Source organism: Chenopodium album, chromosome 14, assembly GCF_948465745.1.
Source record: "Chenopodium album chromosome 14, dcCheAlbu1.1, whole genome shotgun sequence".
NCBI classification, from domain to species: domain Eukaryota; kingdom Viridiplantae; phylum Streptophyta; class Magnoliopsida; order Caryophyllales; family Amaranthaceae; genus Chenopodium; species Chenopodium album.
The window spans coordinates 41,816,739-41,837,561 of NC_137847.1; the positions used below are offsets into that span (position 1 = coordinate 41,816,739).

The window sequence follows — 20,823 nt, forward strand, 5'->3', positions numbered from 1 at the left end:
CATTTACAATCCGTAACCCGTTGTGACCGAACCGTTTAGGACCCGTAACCCGTTGAGACCTAACCGTTTAAAATTCGTAACCCGTTATGACTGAGTCATTTACAACCTATAACCTAATATATTTATGATCTAATCCGTTTCATCCCACTACTCGATAAACCCAACTTATTTATGACTTGACTTGATTATAACATGACCTATTCCTACCCGTTATATGACTAACTCGACTTGATAATCATTCGACTCAATTTTAACCCGATATGATTTGAACTGAAACCCGCTTCAAATTGGGTAAACTCGTTTTCAAACCAACCATGTTCAATCTAAACTGATTATAACTTGAAACGATAATGATTGGACCCGATTTCACCCGATCTGTTTTGCACCGAAACCCATTTTCGAACCGCCCCAGTTTAACCCAAACTGATTATGTCCCGAACCAATTACGACCCGTCCTGATAAAGACCCGAACTGTTTTTAACCGAAACCCACTTTAAATGGGTTAACCCGTTTTCAAACTGACTCGGTTCAACCCAAATTGATTATGACTCGAACCGACTAGAACCTGACCCGATAAGGACCCGATCCGAATAAAAACTGCAATTAAAAAAACCAAACCGAACTTACCCGATAATTTTCAAAATCGACCCAAGCCGACCCGCTAATTATTTCAACCCGTTATAACCCGAAATTGATAAACCCAACCCAAATCCGAACTATTTATCCGAATTGACACCCCTACTAACAAACTTTCAATTAAAAGGCAAATTGTCAACTTTACCATCATAGGCCGCGTAGATCAATAATACGACCTATGGGCCAAAAGGAACGTAAAAGTGTAATGATTGTTAGACTTTCTATTTAAAATTTTTGTAATTTTATACTCGTATTAAAGTATCCCGCTATAAATAACATAACTACATCTAATCTTATAATGCAATATATCATTAATAGTTCAAAGGTAATTCAATTCATTACCAATAACCTTAAATCACAAAAAGAATGTTGCGAGTTCGAGTAATATTTTTGGTTCTTGTTGTGATTAGCTCTAATTTCGTTAATGGTGATCCGGAGGTGCCATGTTATTTCATCTTTGGAGATTCGCTATCAGATGCAGGCAACAATAATGCCCTAGATACTATGGCTAAAGCTAATTATTCACCGTATGGTGTCGATTTTCCTGGCGGAGTTCCCACCGGAAGGTTTACTAATGGACGTACCATTGCAGATTTCATCAGTAGGTATTAACAATGAAATGAAACACGAAGCACAGTATTTACTATATAGGGCAGCATATAAACACGAAGCATGTAACAATGCTAAAAATAGTGTGAAATGATCTGCTAACACAATATCTACTATCCATATCTATCTATCTATTTATCCTTCTATAGTTGATAAATTATTGTTCATATTTTCATTTTTTTTTTTTTTTTTGGTGCACTTTGTTCATATTTTCTTTGTTTGGCTGTCTATAAATTTTACACGTGAAATTAATTAGGATATTTGGATGTTCTAAATGTAAAATTGATACAAAAAATTAAAAAAAGTAAACTTTCTATGTTATGCCACCTTTTAATCTTTTATGTATGTGTTGACCTGGTGATTTATAGTAATGATTCCATTGGTATTTTTATCAGAAATTTTTTAAAAATATAAAATAGATAGCTATATTTGATTCTAATTAATTGCATAGATAAGTGTAGACAATGGTTAGCTATATCACATCAATTCAAGTACTCGTATATTAACCAATTTTGTAACAGTAAGACTAATATCCAAGACTAAATAATGTTAACAAAATTTGATGCAAATCTTGGGTAAAATATCACTCCTAGAAGTTGGGAGTCGAGACATGCATTAACCAACTAATCTAGCTGAACATTAAACACTAATCTAGCTGATCATTAATCTTGGGGTGACTGGGTTCCGACCTTTCAAATAATATAACCATTAAACACAAAATGTATCCCAAGTTTTGTAAGTTTTGTATTAAGTTATTTTTAACATATATAAGAACATTAATTTTTTAGGATAGATTTTGATTTTCATCTTTTCATGATTAAAAATATTCTAGTTCTTAACACATGATGAGATGAATCTAACAAAAATCACATCAGATCAATTCATTATTTTTTATTAATCGTAAGAGTATTAATGATCAAAGTCTTCAAAGACTTTGACTGAGACTTCAAAAAATCAATATGAAATGGAGTAATTCATGGGTCATAGTCGTCATACCGTCACACCTTACAGGCTTACATGCATGGAAGAGGATGGGGAAACAACTATGATTATAATATCTATTAATGTATTGTCAAACTTTAAATTTCAATTCAAAAAATCAATTAAATTCCCTATACTAATTATCTATCATACTATCATATGGAGCTTAGTTTGGAAAAAAAAAATAGATTAAACCAAATGGTTATTAATATAATTTTTTTTTTTTATTATTGGTGATATTACAGCTCAATTCTTGGGATTTAAAGAGTTTATACAACCATATAGTGCTCACATTGGTCAAGATGCATTGAGAGGAGTCAATTACGCATCTGGTGCTGCAGGAATTCTCCCAGAAACTGGATCAAATTTGGTACTATTATAAACTTTATATCTTGCATCGTTTTATGTTTGTAAAAGGGAACCAAAGGAATCATGGCAAAAGCATATTGTAAACAACAATTTACCCCTATCCCTTTTCATTATAATTAAATTAATATGATGGTTTTGTTAGATTTTGGAAAACTCCTCAAGTTGGAGTGTGTACCAATGATCAACATATATAGAGTTTACAATACTAGTCCTAATCACGTTAGAAAACCTAGTACGATAAGGATACAAAATAACATAATATCTATCCTAATCCGCGACAAATATTATCATAAATATAATATCTATCGGGTTTTTTCTGCTATTATGAACAGTAAATTTTGGTGATTACTACTTGTATGTCAACATTTCTATAAAACAAAAAGAAAAAAAAATTGCATTATGTATGGAGATCGAAGATGACACATTCATCTAGTCAAAAAATAATGACACTTCCTTAACCAAATCTGAATAGTTCTTAAAAGATTTTTCCATTCACTAATTAATCACTTGATTGCACCCAAACTTTTGACTTTTTTAAAAATAATTTATACATTATAAAAATAAAACATTATCAAGTAATTAAGTAACTACTTGTTAGATTCGCTTAATTATAATGTGGATCGGTTTTCTACTTTGAAAAAAAAAACGCAAATAAAAGGGTTTGAAGGAACAAATTGAAGGAGGTAATTTACATTATTTCCGTAACAAAAAAGTCAAAAATGCGAGTAACATTTTCTACAAAGGGTTTGATAATATAATTTTATTTGTTTACCATATATAATTGTTTCCTCCATTTTCAGGGTGAACGAATTTGGTTGGATCAACAATTACAAAATTACAACGTCACAATCTCAATGCTTCAATCGATGGTTAAAGGACCGATTGCTAACTACTTAAACAAGTGTTTGTACACTGTCAATATTGGTAGCAATGACTACATTAATAACTACTTCCTCCCACAACAATTTCCTAGTAGCAAACTCTTCACCAAGGACGAATATGCAACACTACTCATATCTCGATATCGAGCTCGATTACTGGTATGTGTTTGTTTCTTTCTCCCTTCCCTCCCTTCTCCATATATATTAAGCAATAATTTTGCTACCCGTGTACATGATAATAAATGCATGGTGTCTGTCAACTTAAAATAAAATTGGTCTCAACATCACTACTCATAGCGCACTATCACTTTTACCAGTGGTAGATTATCATTACTTTTTGTATTTAGTGTAGCGTGTGTCCAAACACTTTTAGGATTAAATCGTGTATATATATATATATATATATATATATATATATATATATATATATATATATATATATATATATATATATATATATATATCATTTGTCATCATTATGTATTATCGTTATGTACTCACATGTGTGTTGTTAATTACAACACTTCCAAATCTATGTAAACTAACACTCAATAAATATTTTATTTTGTTTTAATTACTTATCTAATTAATGCATTTTCTGATGTAGGCACTATATGATTCTGGTGCAAGGAAGATAGCGGTTTTTGGATTAGGTCAAATAGGTTGCATTCCAGCTGAAAAGGCTAGATTCAATTCAACAAAATGTGTTGATGAAATCAACAAAGCAGTAGATCTTTTCAATACAAAACTTGTTTCACTAGTAGATGATTTCAATTTAAAGCTCCCTGAGGCCAAATTTACCTACATTAATCTCTCGGCCATGCAATCTTCAACTTCATTCCCATTTGGTACGTGGGTCAACAGTTGTTACATTACTAGTTTAAATTAATTTAAATTTCCGTTTTAAAGAGCATGTGTACATTGTTCTAATAATTACGATTCAAACTTTTGAATTTTGCAGGGTTTATAATGGATTCATATTGTTGCAAATTAAGAAGTGATTTCATGTGTGAGCCGCTTTCTCCCCCTTGTCGTAATAGGCTCTTTCACGGATACATGGATGGATTTCATCCATCAGAATTTGTGAATCAGGCAGCAGCAACAATTGCATACAACGACCCGTTCTTTTTTGTCCATCCGATGAGCATTAGGCAATTAATTTGAAGTTAGCTTGATTATACACGATATTAAAAGCTTATCTAGGCCCAAATACACATATATACTTCGTACAACATACAACATAGGATGGATACTTACACAAAGTATATATCTATATATAATTTGGGTAGGTTAAGATGAATGTTCCAAATGAACTTGATCGACCCTTAATGGGTTCACCAAACAAGTTTTTAGATGCATTGTGTTGAAGAAATAATGTTTAACTCAAATTTTAGATGCATTGTGTAGTTTTTACATTTATATATACATTCTTTACTTGTCAGTTTCAAATTTTTTGTATGGCAAATGAATAAAAGTATTGCCTTGAAAAATTCTTTAACCACATCATACAAAATGCCAAAAAAAAAAAAAAATAAAATAAAATAAATCTTTGTATACCTTATGAAGTCGTTATCAAAAAATAGTGCCCGGTGTGTGGTACACTGTACACCCCCTTGTAAAATTTTTTTATATACAATTGGGTGCAAGATGTACCAAATTAATTTTATTTTTTTGCTCATTTGATAATTAAATGAGTAATAATTAGTTTTTATTCATTAAAATAAGTTTTAAAAAAAAAAACATTAGTATATAGTTTTAGTGCACAGTGCACCAAAATATATATGTAGTGTAATGAAAATTGTTTTTGAATTAATACACTGACTTTAATTTGCACATATGCTGTCGGTGTCACATATTCCCTTCATTTTACAAAGACGTTTTTCAAGTCTCACATAGATTGTTACATTACACATTTTAGGCTATGTTCAGTTCACATAATATGATTAGATCCGATTTGATTTTTTTATTTGATTTGTTTTGATTAGATTTCCAAACTAACTAATACACTTATCCATAAGTTTAAAAATTATGAAATGAGATGTTATTAAATCGTACTTTCTATTAGGCCTGTTCACGGATATCTGATCCGAAATGTGATTTTGGATCGGATATCCAAACACTCAAATATCAGAAATTGATATCCAAATTCGATTTGAAAATTTAGGATATCCGATATTCAGATATCCAAAATTTTCGGATCGAATGCTTTGGATATCCATTATCCATTATTAAGTAAAATTGATTATGATTACTTTGTAAATTTCACTAATTTTACCGCTTTTTTATCGCTGAGTTGTACAACATATTTTAACAAAATAATAGTCCTTCTGCAATAAATATTACCATAAAATATATTAAGAATATTGTAATAAGTAAACCATTTTATATGAACAATTTAGAAAATTTATATATATTTTACTATTTTAGCCTTTATATTTTGGATATCGGATATCCGAAATTTTGAAAATCATTATCCAGATCCGCATCCGATATCCACCTTTTCGGATTAGATATCTGATCTGAAGTGAAAACTCGGATTAGATATCCAAAAATTCAGATCGATTGCGGATCGGATTATCGGATTTTTGGATCATTAGATAGTTCTGTACAAGCCTACTTTCTATACATAAAAAAATTTCTTAATTATTTAAAGTACAAAAAATAAGGACATTTAACACTAAATAACGCAAATTAAAAAATAAAATCATCTCATCTGATCTGACCATTTCTGAAATAAGTTAGTACGATATACTAACTTAAATAAGCTCAAGTGGTTAGAGCTTTTCTCACGATTCCAGGAGATTTTGGGATCAATTATCGTCTCCGCCCTCGTGGTCTCTAAACAAAAAAATAAAAAAAAGGCTGCACTTTAAACATTTAACCCATATTTTTTTTTCTTTTCTTTATCATTTGTTTTGTTAAAGTTTAACCAATTATATTCTTACTTTACTCTTGAACTATGCTATATTTTTTTTTTTCAAACCATTTTTTTTTAATTATATTAGTAATAAAACGCTTTAACTCACATTAGATCAACACTTATGCTAAATTAATAATTGATAATTTTTTAACCGCATACTTATCCTCTAAAACTTTGTACAATGGAAAGTGGTCAATCTAATTAAGGGGTTTGTTCACATTTACTGAAATGAGCTGAACTAAACTGAACTGATTGGAGCTGAACTGAACTGAACTGAATGAACTGAGCTGAAATGAATATTTTATGAGAGATGGAAATTAGGAGCTGATGGAACTGAACTGAACTGATTGGAGCTGAGCTGAACTGAACTGATTAGAGCTGAACTGAACTAAACTGAACTGAAATTAAGTAAATGTGAATAGGCCCTAAGGACAAATAATAATGATTTCAAAACGGCAAAAGCTAATGTGTGTCACGGACGTTAATAAGAGAACTAAAAGTGAAAGTACTAGAGTAAAATAAATATTAGTTATACCGCGTGATTTTGACATGCATTTTAAATTTAATTACTATTTTAAATAATATATTGATTAGTTATCTAACTTCTGAGGACGCTTGTTCGTTAGCAAGATTCTTTTAAAATAAACAAATTAAAAGGCCTTGTTAATAAAAAAAAAAATAATACACAAAGGAGCACCCAATATTTCATGCGGCAACAAACTGTACGTATCTTCCAACAAATAATATATATCCTTCAACATATTGTATGTATCCTCTAGCAAACAACACATATCTACTATCAATTAATACACATCATCCACCAAATACTACATATCCTCTAACAAACTGTACATATCCTCTTTAAAATAAGACACATCTTCCACCAAATACTACATATCATATATATATATACTACCAAATAAAATGTATCGTCTAACATACTATACGTATCCTCTATCAAAGATAAATCGTACATATCTTCTATCAAATACTACATATTTTTTAACAAACTGTACATATCCACCAACAAGTTGTACGTATCCTCTATCAAATAATAAAATATCTTTGGATAAATTGTACCTATCTTCTATCAAATAATACAAATCCTCCACCAAATACTACATACATATATATACTTGCTGCATAAAGTTTTAGATACGGCTTGCCACACCCAATGCCTTCTCAAAAAAATATTACCTTCCTAGTTGAGAACGCTCAATTTGTAATAATGGACGGACCGCAATTGACGTTAATGCGAATACAAACTCATAGCAAAAAAAATCCATGTTTTCGTTTTATACGCTGGATTTGTTTTATCCTATCTGCTGCTAGTATAATTATACTCTTGATGACATAATGCTTTTACAATGTGTTTGATTAAATTTGGAAAGTATCGTCATACTTCTCCACATTTCGTGTTTAGATACAAGTCATGATGTTGGTTTTTGATTTGGAGCTTTTGTCTAACCGTTTTTAGTTTTGATCTTTTAACACTAGTGTATTATAAGTAGGAATGTGGGATCGTAATTCATATTAGCGAGAAAGTATTAGTACATACAATTTATAATTTGCTTTTTTTTTTTTTACATTAGTAATAATTCCCCTAGTGAAGAGGGCTTTCTAATTTTTTTTTTTTTTTAAACAAAGCCAGCAAGGCTACTCATTCATTAATAGGGAGATCATAGTCCAATAGGAACAATACAATCAAGAAAATCAGATAACCAAACTCTACTACCCGGTTCCCACGGCAAGCAATGACCTAGCTTGTGCGCAACCTTATTACATTCCCTATTAACAAAACTCCAAGAAACAAACTCAAAAGCTTGAATAACATGATAAATATCATCAAATATTAGGTGAAGACTACTCTCCCCCCTTTCCTGTGCTTTGAGTGCGTTCAACACCCCCAAACAATCACTCTCGATCACTATCTTGCGAGCACCGAAATCCACAACAGCTTGAGCACCCAACAAGATCGCTTTCGCTTTAGCAATGGAAGGCTCCCACCTATCCTCGACCACCCACGCAGCAGCCAGCACTGCTGCCCCGTCTGACCCCCTGATCACAGCCCCAACAGAGATCCCTTCCCTTCACACACCCCACCATCCACGTTAACCTTCAGCACCCCAGCCACAGGTGGTTTCCACCTCAAACGCGCACCCCTCCCCCCAATTTTCACCCCTGCCTCCTCCTTTGCTAACTACCCTATAATCTTGTTGACATGCTCTATCAATCGCTTTGGCTCGCACCTCTCACCTTCGAAAATCCAGCGATTTCTTGCATTCCAAATCGCCCAACAGGTTGTAATAAACCGCCCATGGTCAGTCTTAGGCAAACACTCCAAGTAGTACATTGCCATCTCATAGAAATTTCTAAACTCGCCCTTAATCTTATCTCTCAGATCACTCTCATCCCAAATTAATTGGGCAATCACGCACTCCATCATACAATGCAATTCGGTTTCTTCCTTGGCTTTGCAAATGCTACACATGGAATCCTTTTCTTGCATTCTCCTACTTAATCCCTTTGAGGTGGGTAATATCTTTCTACAAGCCGTCCATAAAAAGATTTTTATTCTCGAAAAAACATTACAATGTGTAGACACCTAATTGTGTCTCCCCAAAAAAACTAAACCTAGTGATGAATATCTTTCACGTCATTGATTATCGAACGAAGTGAAAGTGTGAAAAGTCTTGTGATGCGGTTGTTTTAATATAAAAATACTTCTTTCTGTTTTCGAAAATGTATGAAAATATCCAATCCAATTTAGTTTGGTCCATAATAAGGGTCTAATAATGGTGTACTTGGATTGGGTTCGAAAAGAGCTTTCCAACGATATATTATAAGCCCATTTCCGATGAATAATGAGGAAGTTGTGGCCAAAATACTAAGTTGGGCCCGAAATAAGTTTTATATACGGCCCAATGATCTAGTGGATGGCTCATTAACTATTATTTCTAAAGTCATTAGGATTGACTTTAATCTTCTAGAATAATTTAGAAGGTTCTCTTAAGTTCTAGTGGAATTAGGATTAATAATTATATTTTTAGAAAATAAAAAATTTTATTTGGAATAAAATAAGTGTTTTAAAAGAATTAAATCTAATTTTAAAAGATAAGTACGGACGTTAATTAGTCTAATTTAATTAGATTAAGGACTCTGTACGGCTTTGGGTTAACGCGTGAACCATCGCGAAACGACAGAACCATCGCGCCGCGATGAAGCTGTCGCGCCATAACAGAAGTGGTTTTATTCCAGATTGCATTTGGTCTTTTTCTAATCGTTTCCGGACTATTTTTCTTATAAATAGGGTCGTATTTCCTCGTTTTCAATCATCTAATTCTATTCTCTTCTTTCTTAAGCAAAAACTTATTCTTTCTCTCCCTTTCTAAGCCTAGCCTTTTTTCAAACACAATTCTGCATTCACAAGTTCTAGACACACCTAGCCAAACTCGAAGTTGCCTTCTCCCTTGACATGAAAGGTTGATAATTTCTGAGGGTTTAGTCCCAAATCCCAATTTCAATTATTTAATTAATTGTTTGATTTACTATTTTCCTTGAAGTTACTAACGTGTGTATTTCTTTGATAGAAAGAGATACGAGGCAACAAAGTAAGTTATTCAATGGAAAATTTGACTTTTACCACAAAAAAAAATCAAAAAATTATTTTTTACCACCAAAACTTTTAAAACTTTTATTTTACCACAAAAAAAATTCTAAAAATTATTTTTTACCATCTAACATCAAGAAAACCGTTAAATCTAACGGTTTTAAAAAAACTTCTTCAAATTTCGTGCGCAAAGCATGCTATTCATAGGTTTAGGGGGCTATTTTGGGCCTATGGAACCAATTTGAGGTCAGAATTGACAAAAAAGGATCGAAAATGCCTCGTTTTGCATGTTTACACAAATTGAGGTATTTTTAAATACGCAAAACGAAGCATTTTCGATCATTTTTTGTCAATTCTGATCTCAAATTGGGCCCAAAGGGCCAAAATATACCCCAAAACCTCTAAAGAACATGTGTTTGACACAAAAATCGAAGAATTTTAAAATTTCCGTTAGGTTTTTGACGACAGGTGGTAAAAAACAATTTTTAATTTTTTATTTGGTGGTAAAATAAAAGTTTTAGAAGTTTTGGTGGTAAAACACAATTTTTTGATTTTTTTTTTATGGTAGAAGTCAAAAAATCCTTATTCAATTGCTCTATTTATTTAGGAATCATGCTTAGATTATTCTAATTCCTAGTATCATGTTAGGATGTCTTTATGATTCCTAGTATTATGTTTAGGGTAATAATTAATATTTCTAATATCATGTATATTTCTAGTATCATGCTTAGGTTGCTTCCGATTTTCTTCTATCATGTTAGTATCATGTTATGCTAAAGCTTTGATCTTTAATGTTTAGTGACATGCTAGGATTTGTTATTAATCATCTTAGTATCATGCCTAGGATCTTGCTAATAATATTATTATGCTTTGATGAGATTGAGAATATTATTTTGATGATGATGATTTGTTATGTCAATATTATTATGTTGCTTGATATTATTGTTATTGTTTGATCACTCCCTCTCTTGCAGGTTTAAAGGGAATTTGTACTTGAAATCACGCTTAATAAGATAATTAATAATTTGATTTAGGCTAATGTGATTTTAATTCAAGTGATCGCCAATAATAGTTTTGCTTGTGCATTAATATTCAACCAACATAGATTAAACAGGTTTAGGATTAATATAATGATTGTATGTTAGTTAGAAAGTGCACATGAATATGAGAAGAATAAAGTAGAGGCCTATTTTTAGGGCAAGTTCAATCTCTTTTAGGTTGGATTTGTACCTTCATCCCCAAATATCCAGTCATGGCTCCAGACCACTATGGATTTAGTGTTCTCATGAATCGTGAAGGGGTGTAACCTTCACCCTGTGAACGGTTTACAAGTTCCTAAAACTTGTTGGCGACTCTTTTGCTCTAGCTTCCTTCCCTTTGGACGCCACCATACTTAAGTGTATGATCACAGTGGGGCTCAAGTGTGGGATGCTTGAAATATTCCCTACACAATGCCATACCTTGTTCCAGATGTTCGTATGCAACGACGAAGAAGCCACATTCTCACTGTCAGGCTCACCAAAAATCACCCTGTATGCCGACCGAACCGAGCACCTTCTATCCTTCTCTAACTCCCAACAAATCTTTTCATTAGGGAGATGGAAACTCAGAGGAATACATAAGACTCTCTCCCTTTCAAATGGAAGAAAAATCTCATTGACTAAAGAAACATTCCAAGAAGCCGTAGGTAGGTGAATAAGATCACAGACCCTCATATTACTCCTACCCTCAACAATAGGAGATATCACCTTCCTAGTCCGCGTTCCAGGGATCCAAGGGCACTGCCACACCAGAATGTTTAGCCCATCCCCTACCCTCCATCTCATTCCTCTCTGAATTACCCATTTAACCCCCAAAGACCTCTCCACGTGTAACTCGGGTTATTTCCAATCTCAGAGCTCAGAAAATCCCCATTAGAAAAATACCTTGACTTAAAAATTCTTGCAATTAAACTGCCCGGCTCTTGAATAATCCTCCGACCAAGCTTGTTTACCTAATAAAGCAGCATTAAAATATTTAAAATCTCTAAAACCAAGTCCTCCAACTGCCTTTGGTTCATAAAGCTTCTTCCAAGACAACCAATGGATCTTCCTCTCACCCTTTTTTTAACCCCACCAAAAATTCAAAACCATCGAATGCAACTCATCACAAAAGGAAGAGGGAAATTTAAACACACTCATTGCGTAGGTTGGGATAGATTGGGCCACGACCTTAATCAACACCTCCCGACCAGCATTAGATAGCATTCCCCCCTTCCACCCTTAAAGTCTCTTCCACAACTTCTCCCTAACACCTTTCGTAATCACTATCTTAGACCTCCCCACAACCGTAGGGAGACCAAGATATTTATCATGAATATCGACCATCTTCACACCCATCAAGTCCGCTAACACTCTCCTTCTCTCCTCCGACACACACCTCCGACACATTCATAAGTACGGAGTAAACTACGAATTGTGTTAACCTCCTCTACATTTGCAAATAGTAGATGCGAAATAAAAGCAGCTAACGATGCCACTCTAATCCCATACAGACTACAACTCACCACAGATCTATTTAACAGTCCAGACAACGCTTCTGCACACATAATGAACAGATATGGGGAAAGAGGATCACCTTGCCGTAAACCCCTCGATGGAGTAAACTCCCCTGAAGGTGCCCCATTTATAAGAACAAAGAAGGTAATTGTAGAAACACAATGCATAACCCAATCCACCCAGTGTTCCACAAAACCCAACTTCAGCATAACCGCTCTCAGAAAGCCCCACTCCACTCTGTCATAAGCTTTCGCCATGTCAAGTTTTAGTGCCATAGACCCCTTGTTACTACTCGAATTTTTCATATGATGGAACACCTCAAAAGCCACCAAAATATTATCAGTAATCAGTCTTCCCGGAGTGAACGCACTCTGATTCAAAGAAGTAATATCCGAAAGAAAAACTTCTAATCTATTAGCTAACACCTTAGTAATCAATTTATACACCACATTACATAAGCTAATAGGTCTAAATTCCGTCATTATTTCCGGAGCCTTCGTTTTTGAAATTAAGACAATAAAAGTTTTATTAATTTCCTTCGGAATCATATCACCACTAAGCACACCAAGCACCAAAGTAGTAACAGAAGGTCCAACAATATGCCAATAAGTTTGGAAAAATAAAGGACACATACCATCGGTACCCGGGGCCTTAAGAGGATGCATTTGTTTTAGAGCAACAAGCACTTCATCCGCGGTATAATTGGCACTTAAACCTTCATTCATGTCCTTTGTCACACGAGTATCAATCCCACAAAGAGATTCATCAAAGTCTGACCCCACAGAAGAGGAAAAGAGATTAAAAATACTCCACTGCCACCTTGCTGATTCCATTTTCCTCTTGATGCTTAACCCCATCATCCAAAACAAGGCATCTAATATTATTTTTTTGACGATGTTGTGAGGCTTTCCTATGAAAGAAACTTGAACTTCGGTCACCAGCCTCAATCCACAAGGCTCTCGAACGTTGTCTCAATAAATCTCCTCATGATGGAGTAAATCATTGATCTCTCTAACCACCTTCCTCCTTTCCTTCACACGGCTCTCCGTTCTACTCCCTTTGTTAAGAGTAGCAAGCTTCTTCCTCCTCTTTCTTATCTCCCTAAAAATTTTCCCAAACTCATCACTATCACTCCATATCTTCAACTCCGCCGCACAAGCTGCCAGCCTACCCTCTACCGAACCCCCATCAAGCTGCCAGCCGTACTGCACCACCCCTTCACACCTCTCACTCTCCACCCATAGCTGCTCGAAGCGAAACGGCTTCTCCTTGCACTTGGACTTGTTAGTATCTTCGTCAAGAAGCAACTTTATCGGTGCATGGTCCGACCATTCACGCTCGAAATTAACAACTTTTGCTTTCGGATACAAACCCATCCACCCTTGATTCGCAAGAGCCTTGTCGAGTCTACATTGTATATTGTCATCACCCCATTGACCATTGTCATAAGTAAACTCATATCCCTCAAAAGGAATATCACACAAATAGCATGTGTCAACTGCATTCCTAAAATTCTCCATTTGCCAAAGAGCTCGATCATTACTCCCTTTTTTCTCTGAGTCAAGAAAAATCTCATTAAAATCTCCTATGCAAACCCACAACTCCTCTCTACTATTAGCTAACTCAACAAGAAGTTCCCATGATAGATGACGGTTATGCACCTCCGGCCACCCATAGAAACCCGATAACCTCCAAACTCCTTCCCCTATCCCTTTCTTAATCAAGACATGAACATGGTGTAATGACATAGTGAGTAACTCCACATCAAGATCCCTCAACCAAAGCATAGCCACACCCCCTGACCTACCACAATTGTCCACCGCAACACCATCATAACCTACTAACTTATCTCGAACTTTATTCATTTCTATGATACTTAACTTCGTCTCTGTAAGGAAGATAAGAGACAAGGCCTCCCTCCTTACCAAGTTTCGGAGGTTATTAACTGCAGAGGTATTGCCCAACCCTCTCCAGTTAACACTTAGCACTCTCATTGAGCTCGGCGGGACTGCTCAACAACAGTCTCCGCCAACCGCAATCCGGAAATATTATCAGCAGTTACAACTTTCTTCCCCGCACTCTCTCCCTCCACCATCCCCTCCCCTATTTCCCTTCCCCTTTTCCCGAGAATATCTAGCTCATCCCTACTCATATGGCAATCATATGAGTTTTTCTCCCTTACCAATTTCCTCCAGATTCAAACCCCACCCAATCCCCCCTGCATTATGCCCCTTCTCCCCCTTCGGATTTTTGTCAAAATTTCGTAGCTCAACTCCCACCTCCTCACTCCCCTTTTCGACACACTGCTCAGCACCTTCCAAAAGCTTTGGAACCTGCCCCTCATTTGTACCAATGCACTGCTGCCTTTCCTTTAAAATTCCTTTCTCCAGCGCACTAATCTCACTCTCATGATCATGGGTCGACTTAACAATCTCTTTAGTCACAAAAAGTTGCTTTCTCACCCCTAACACTACCTCGAGCTCCTCGTCCTCCTTCCCCTTTCCCTTCCTAGGAGAGGCACAAAGCCACCTCCCCCATCCCAGTTTAGCCTGCTTGCTTTCCTCCGACATAAGAGAACAATCTTTCTTTGAATGTCCTATAACCCCACAAGCGAAGCAGAAAAAAGGCAGCCTTTCATAAGCGAATTCCACCATAATCACATTGCCCCATTTGTCACGGATTTTCTGCACTCTTCTTAGCGGCTTAGTGATGTTAATTAGCACCTTGACTCGACTTCCTAATGTTATTTCTTCTAACCTTTTAAAAATATATATATATAGCGAGAAAGTATTAGTACATACAATTTATTTATGTATTTACAATCGTGGCATTTTTGTAAATAATGCTAATTTTTTTATAAGATACCAATAAGTAAATAATACCATTTGATGGTGTAATAGAATTATAAGATACAAATTTACTGTGATATTTTTCTCATTGTATAAATAAAGTTATAAACTAGTTATTTGTCCGGGCGATGGCCCAACACGTCATTAATTTATAAGTTTGATCAAAGTTAATTAAAAAAGGTTAATATTTGTTTTTGACTGGTAAAAAGGGTTCATATTGAAAAATATTAATAAGTGAATGAAAATAAAATAAGCTACATTATCCTTCATTAATATATGTTATACGATATGTCAAATATAAACATGGAGGTTTTACACATGAATAGTTTTTAAAGTAAATTAAACATTATTATAGAGCATTAAAGTCACTTCAATGAAGAGTTTTTCAAAGTCACTACTCCCTCCGTCTCTTATGGGCAATTTTCACGAGAATTAATAAACATAAATAAGAAGTAGTAAAAGTACATTGGAAAGGTAAATCTACATTGGGTTTGCAAAAAAAGTAGAGATAGAAAGTAATAAAAGTATATGGAAAAGCAAAATTTACACGGAAAAGTTAAATTTGCACAAATATTGTTGCAAATTGGAGAAAATTTTGGTAAAAAATTTATTATTAATGGTACTTGAAAAAATCAAATGAGATTATCATTTTGGGACATAAAATTGACCGTATAAGGGACTATCAACAAGGGACGGAGGAAGTATATTACTATAATTCAATTTGGAGAGAGAATGGTAATGACACATAAGGCGACACATAGCACACATGTGGCACCAAATCATAAGTAAGGGTGACACATGACGTTACCATTTTGTTTTTATAGATACATCATACGTGTAAAATCTATATTAATCTATTAAAAGGCGCTCCTAAGAACGTCGATGTGCCACGTAGTCCCTATTTTGTTGAACCATAATGTCATCTTCCCAACATCTCATGACGCCACATCATCACTCAAACAATGCCACATCACCCAAACAACTAACATTAGTCCATATAAAAACATAAGGATAAGGAGCGAGGTTTGAACCCTCAACCTCTACATATGTGTATTTAACCATCTAAGCCAACATCAACTATGTTATTTGTATGGTAAAAAATCATATAAGTGCAAACCACAAGGTTCGATTAAAATGCCTTCAAAAAAAGAAAAAAAAAATTCAATGAATAACCCAATTTTTATTTGATAATGATAATTCCAGTTTTGAAAAGCCTTTTAATAAAAAAAAAAATTATCGATTGTACGTCTACAACAGTAGCAATGGGGCAACGCCCGGGATAACTCACTAGTTTATACCATTAAAAAGTGTGATGATGATATTAAACAACCTTTTATTGGTACAATTGATTTAGTTAATTATCAATTAAAACAAATTATTAATGGTACATCCTTTTAACATAATCACTAGTGAGTAGCCCGCCGGGATACTACTTTTGTAGTTGTGCAAATGCTAATTTTTAAAAGCATTTAATAGTGTGTATGTAGTATGTATATTAAATACTTTTATAGTATAATATTATTTAGTGTGCAAGATTAAATCATAATTGACTATTTGTCTAGATGGTTAAACAATAACATTTATTCAAAGAAGTCAAGGGTTTAAACTTTCTCATCCATATATTTTTTTTCCAATATAGTTGAGGCAACATTAAGTATTGTTGGTAGTGCGGATGACGTGGTATATTGAGTAATTGAGTGGATGACGTGGCATAATAAGGATTTGAGTGAGTGACGTGGCGTAGTGAGGGGGTCTACGTGGCGTAGAGACGTTTTTAGGAATGCCTTTTAATATATTAGTATAGATTATATCTTCTACTATTCTATGATGCTAATTGCCAAAGTTTAAGGGTTAAACGCTAACATCTAGCTATTCACCTTCAATTGTTACTTTCTCCATTTTATTAGACGATTACTTAACATTTTACTATTTAAATATGTTAAATATTGGGGAAAATAGTTCTCTCTATATTTCCATTGTATTTTCCCATTCATAATATTTGGCCACATTACAATATATATAAACAATAGGAATAACTAACCCTAATATTCCTTATTATCTTAACTTCCTAAATCTATTCACAATATATATATCATATATATCTTTTCACAATAATATCTCATATGATATTATTCTCATAATATCTCATATGATATTATTCTCATAATATCATATCACAATATACATTCCTATCTCAATACCCTCCCTCAAGTCGGAGGTGTAGATCTCGAACATCCGACTTGGACAATAAAATAAAATCTGCATCATGTCATCATCAAGCCGCAATATGTAATCATCCTTCTTCGAATAATCACAAATATAATCCTCTTGAATTTGATCGAACACTTGATCATGCCACGTTCTTCATCTTCATTAAAATCATCAAATTTCACCATGATCAACATAGTCACAAAAACGATTTCTCATTAAAAAAAATACTTCGAACTCTCACAATAATTCTCACACTATTATTATACGATAATTATGAAAATAACGTATAGTTAAAAAAAATTGTGAACTCTCACAATCTCACTATATTGGACGCAAATAATGAATAATGTGTGCATTTGATCACTCATCTTACACGAATTCTCGTGTTTAAGGTTATTTTATTCTCTCACTTGATGAGAACGCCATTCTTTTCGAACCCATCAATCAATCTAACGAGAACGTCTATTTTTTCGAACCCGTCATATTTTTTCTTCTCCTCTCACACGTTCTCGCGTGTTTAAGGTTTTTCTCATTCTCTCACACAACCTCTTGTGTTTTTCATCCTCTCCTCTCACACGAACTCTCGTGATTAAGGTTTTTTTCATTCTCTCCTCTCACACAAACTCTCGTGTTTAAGGTTCTCTCATTCTCCCACACGAACTCTCGTGTTTAAGGTTCTCTCATTCTCCCACACGAACTCTCGTGTTTTCATCCCAGGATCTCCCTAGGCTCTTGATACCATGTTAAATATTGGGGAAAATAGTTCTCTCTATATTTCCATTGTATTTTCCCCATGTTAAATATTGGGGAAAATAGTTCTCTCTATATTTCCATTGTATTTTCCCATTCATAATATTTGGCCACATTACAATATATATAAACAATAGGAATAACTAACCCTAATATTCCTTATTATCTTAACTTCCTAAATCTATTCACAATATATATATCATATATATCTTTTCACAATAATATCTCATATGATATTATTCTCATAATATCTCATATGATATTATTCTCATAATATCATATCACAATATACATTCCTATCTCAATAAAATAAGTTACTTTTAACAGTCATTTGTGATTTAATCATAAGCTTACTATGCATGTTTTTATTGGTTTGATTGGTCTCAAGGTGTGTTTTATTAATACATAACTTTTTAATTTTTTGCAAATGCATAATTACATATATTAACAATTATTGAAATGTATTAATTTTTTATTTTTTTTATATATATATAAAGTAAGGTAAATTGGGCTCTAATCGAAGGCTCCTATCATAGGTAGCCTAACTGGCAATGCTGTCCGGGGAGAGGATTTGTATATTGGCGGATCTTGGGGGTACACAGAGGTATAGTTGTACATTCAGCCAAAAAAAATGATAACAAAGGGACCCTCCTATATCTAATACCTGGTCTCTTATGTGTTATATTTACCCACCAATTACTCATTTCTAAGCCTTGTTGTCGAATAAAAATCTTGAATCTGCCACTGGTGAAGCTCGAGCCTCACACCTTGAGGATGCGAGGCAATCCATGTGCTACTGCACTAGGAGGTCTTCCTCAATGAAATGCATTAATTTTAAATATAACTTATGAGTTAAATCTGTTGAATTCTTTGTTGTCCTCTCTTGGCATTACCATTAATATAATGTGTCTCATGGAAGACCAAGAAATTAAAAAGCCCACAATATATATTCGTTTGTTTGCTGAGGCAGAGTATTGTGCTATGTCCGTTACAACTAGTGAGATAAATTGGTTGAAGTTTGTTGTCATCTTTTGATATTTTGCATCCCAATTCCCCTATGAAATTATTTTGTGATGGTCAATCAACTTATTTTATGATTGTAATAAAAATATATTGTAAAGACAGATTGTCATTTTATTCGTGATGAGTTAGTGTCTAGTAATTTAATTAGCTACTGCATATGTTCCTACATTCTATTAATTAGCAAAGTTTTAACCAAGACACTTGGGAAGCATCAATTTTATTTGTAACTTAACATGATGGGTATTCGTGATTTACATATTATGATATATTTATATAAGCTTAGGAGTTTTGGCAAGTCTTGGTTATAAGAGACTATATATACATATGTGTTAATAGTAAAAGCTAATAACAACTCTTAATCTGAATCATAGAAAACATCCTAAATATAACTTGGGGCTACAAAATTTGAGTTGACTTGAAAAAGTTTGGAGAAAATTAGTCAAACATTGACATTCAAGCCAATGAATTTATCCCAAAGTTCAATCATAACTGGGGCATCGTTTGGCCCCAAAACTAGTTAAAGGGGATTCATTTCTCCTTAATCAATCAATCAATGGTTATTTGGATTCCAATGGCTAGAGGAGATTGTAACTTTCATACCCTCCATCACCCTTTTTATAGTCGGACAACCTCCCATAGTCCTATTCAATCTCTCTCTCATGTTTATTTGTAGATCTAAATGTCTACCATGTTCAACATCCCTGTGTCCCAAGATAGGGTACTGTCTCTTTCCTCAAAAAAAAAAAAAAAAAAAAAAAGGTTTGGGTACTGTCTACATGTCTTAATTTTTAAACTTTTGAGAGTCAAACACTTGGATGTGTACTTTCATACAAAACCAGTACCCGAGTCTCAGTAACATAGAACTAATAGAAGGCAAGCATTCAGTGGACTGTAGGAAGCAATTGGTACAGTGTGAAGACCTTTAACGAGTAATGACAGCAATGTACTTGGTTGTTTACGAATCATTATGGAGGAAGAAACTATAACATGATGGCAAACTGCTTGCAAAAGGAAGTGAGGGGATCTCGTGTAGCGAACGAAGGCTTCCTTCTATTCGTCCATGGTGGCCCTAAATTGCAATAGTCAAAATGGATACAGACCATAGTCACCATACAGTAGCTAAAATGTAAGGAAAATTTATTCAAAAGGACCACCTAAGTGGTCTCTTTTGTTTAGAAGGACCTAATAAGAAAAAGGTTGCTTAAAAGGACCATATAAGACTATTTGGGTTGGCAAAAGGGACCAAATCCAATTTTCAGGGAAGTCAACGCCGGAATCCGGCATTGACCGTCATTAAGTTGACCCAGATTTAGGGATTTACCCCCAATTTATCCCATTATCACTAATCATTACACACTTTAACATTCTTATCAAATTTCATTGATTGCATAACTCATTATACACAATCAAAAACCTAACAACAACAATTAATTTATAATTAACCATT

At 34.0% G+C, this 20,823-nt stretch overlaps 3 protein-coding genes across 3 annotated transcripts; 1 reads left to right on the forward strand and 2 right to left on the reverse strand.

Annotated features, from left to right (window-relative positions):
- Window positions 1-1,002: 1,002 nt before the first annotated feature.
- On the forward strand, window positions 1,003-4,640 carry LOC145579251 (GDSL esterase/lipase At4g18970-like). The gene is made up of 5 exons (XM_081636498.1): window positions 1,003-1,237; window positions 2,472-2,596; window positions 3,396-3,635; window positions 4,084-4,324; window positions 4,438-4,640. The coding sequence occupies exons 1-5, from the start codon at window positions 1,003-1,005 to the stop codon at window positions 4,638-4,640; spliced, it is 1,044 nt and encodes a 347-aa protein (XP_081492624.1).
- A 3,435-nt stretch (window positions 4,641-8,075) lies between these two features.
- LOC145578081 (uncharacterized) lies at window positions 8,076-11,832 on the reverse strand. The gene is made up of 4 exons (XM_081635477.1): window positions 11,467-11,832; window positions 9,562-9,620; window positions 8,601-8,942; window positions 8,076-8,484 (listed from the first exon to the last, which is right to left on the reverse strand). The coding sequence occupies exons 1-4, from the start codon at window positions 11,830-11,832 to the stop codon at window positions 8,076-8,078; spliced, it is 1,176 nt and encodes a 391-aa protein (XP_081491603.1).
- Window positions 11,833-13,514: 1,682 nt separating this feature from the next.
- Window positions 13,515-14,537, reverse strand: LOC145578083 (uncharacterized). The gene has a single exon (XM_081635478.1). The coding sequence runs from the start codon at window positions 14,535-14,537 to the stop codon at window positions 13,515-13,517; it is 1,023 nt and encodes a 340-aa protein (XP_081491604.1).
- Between the last annotated feature and the right edge of the window lie 6,286 nt (window positions 14,538-20,823).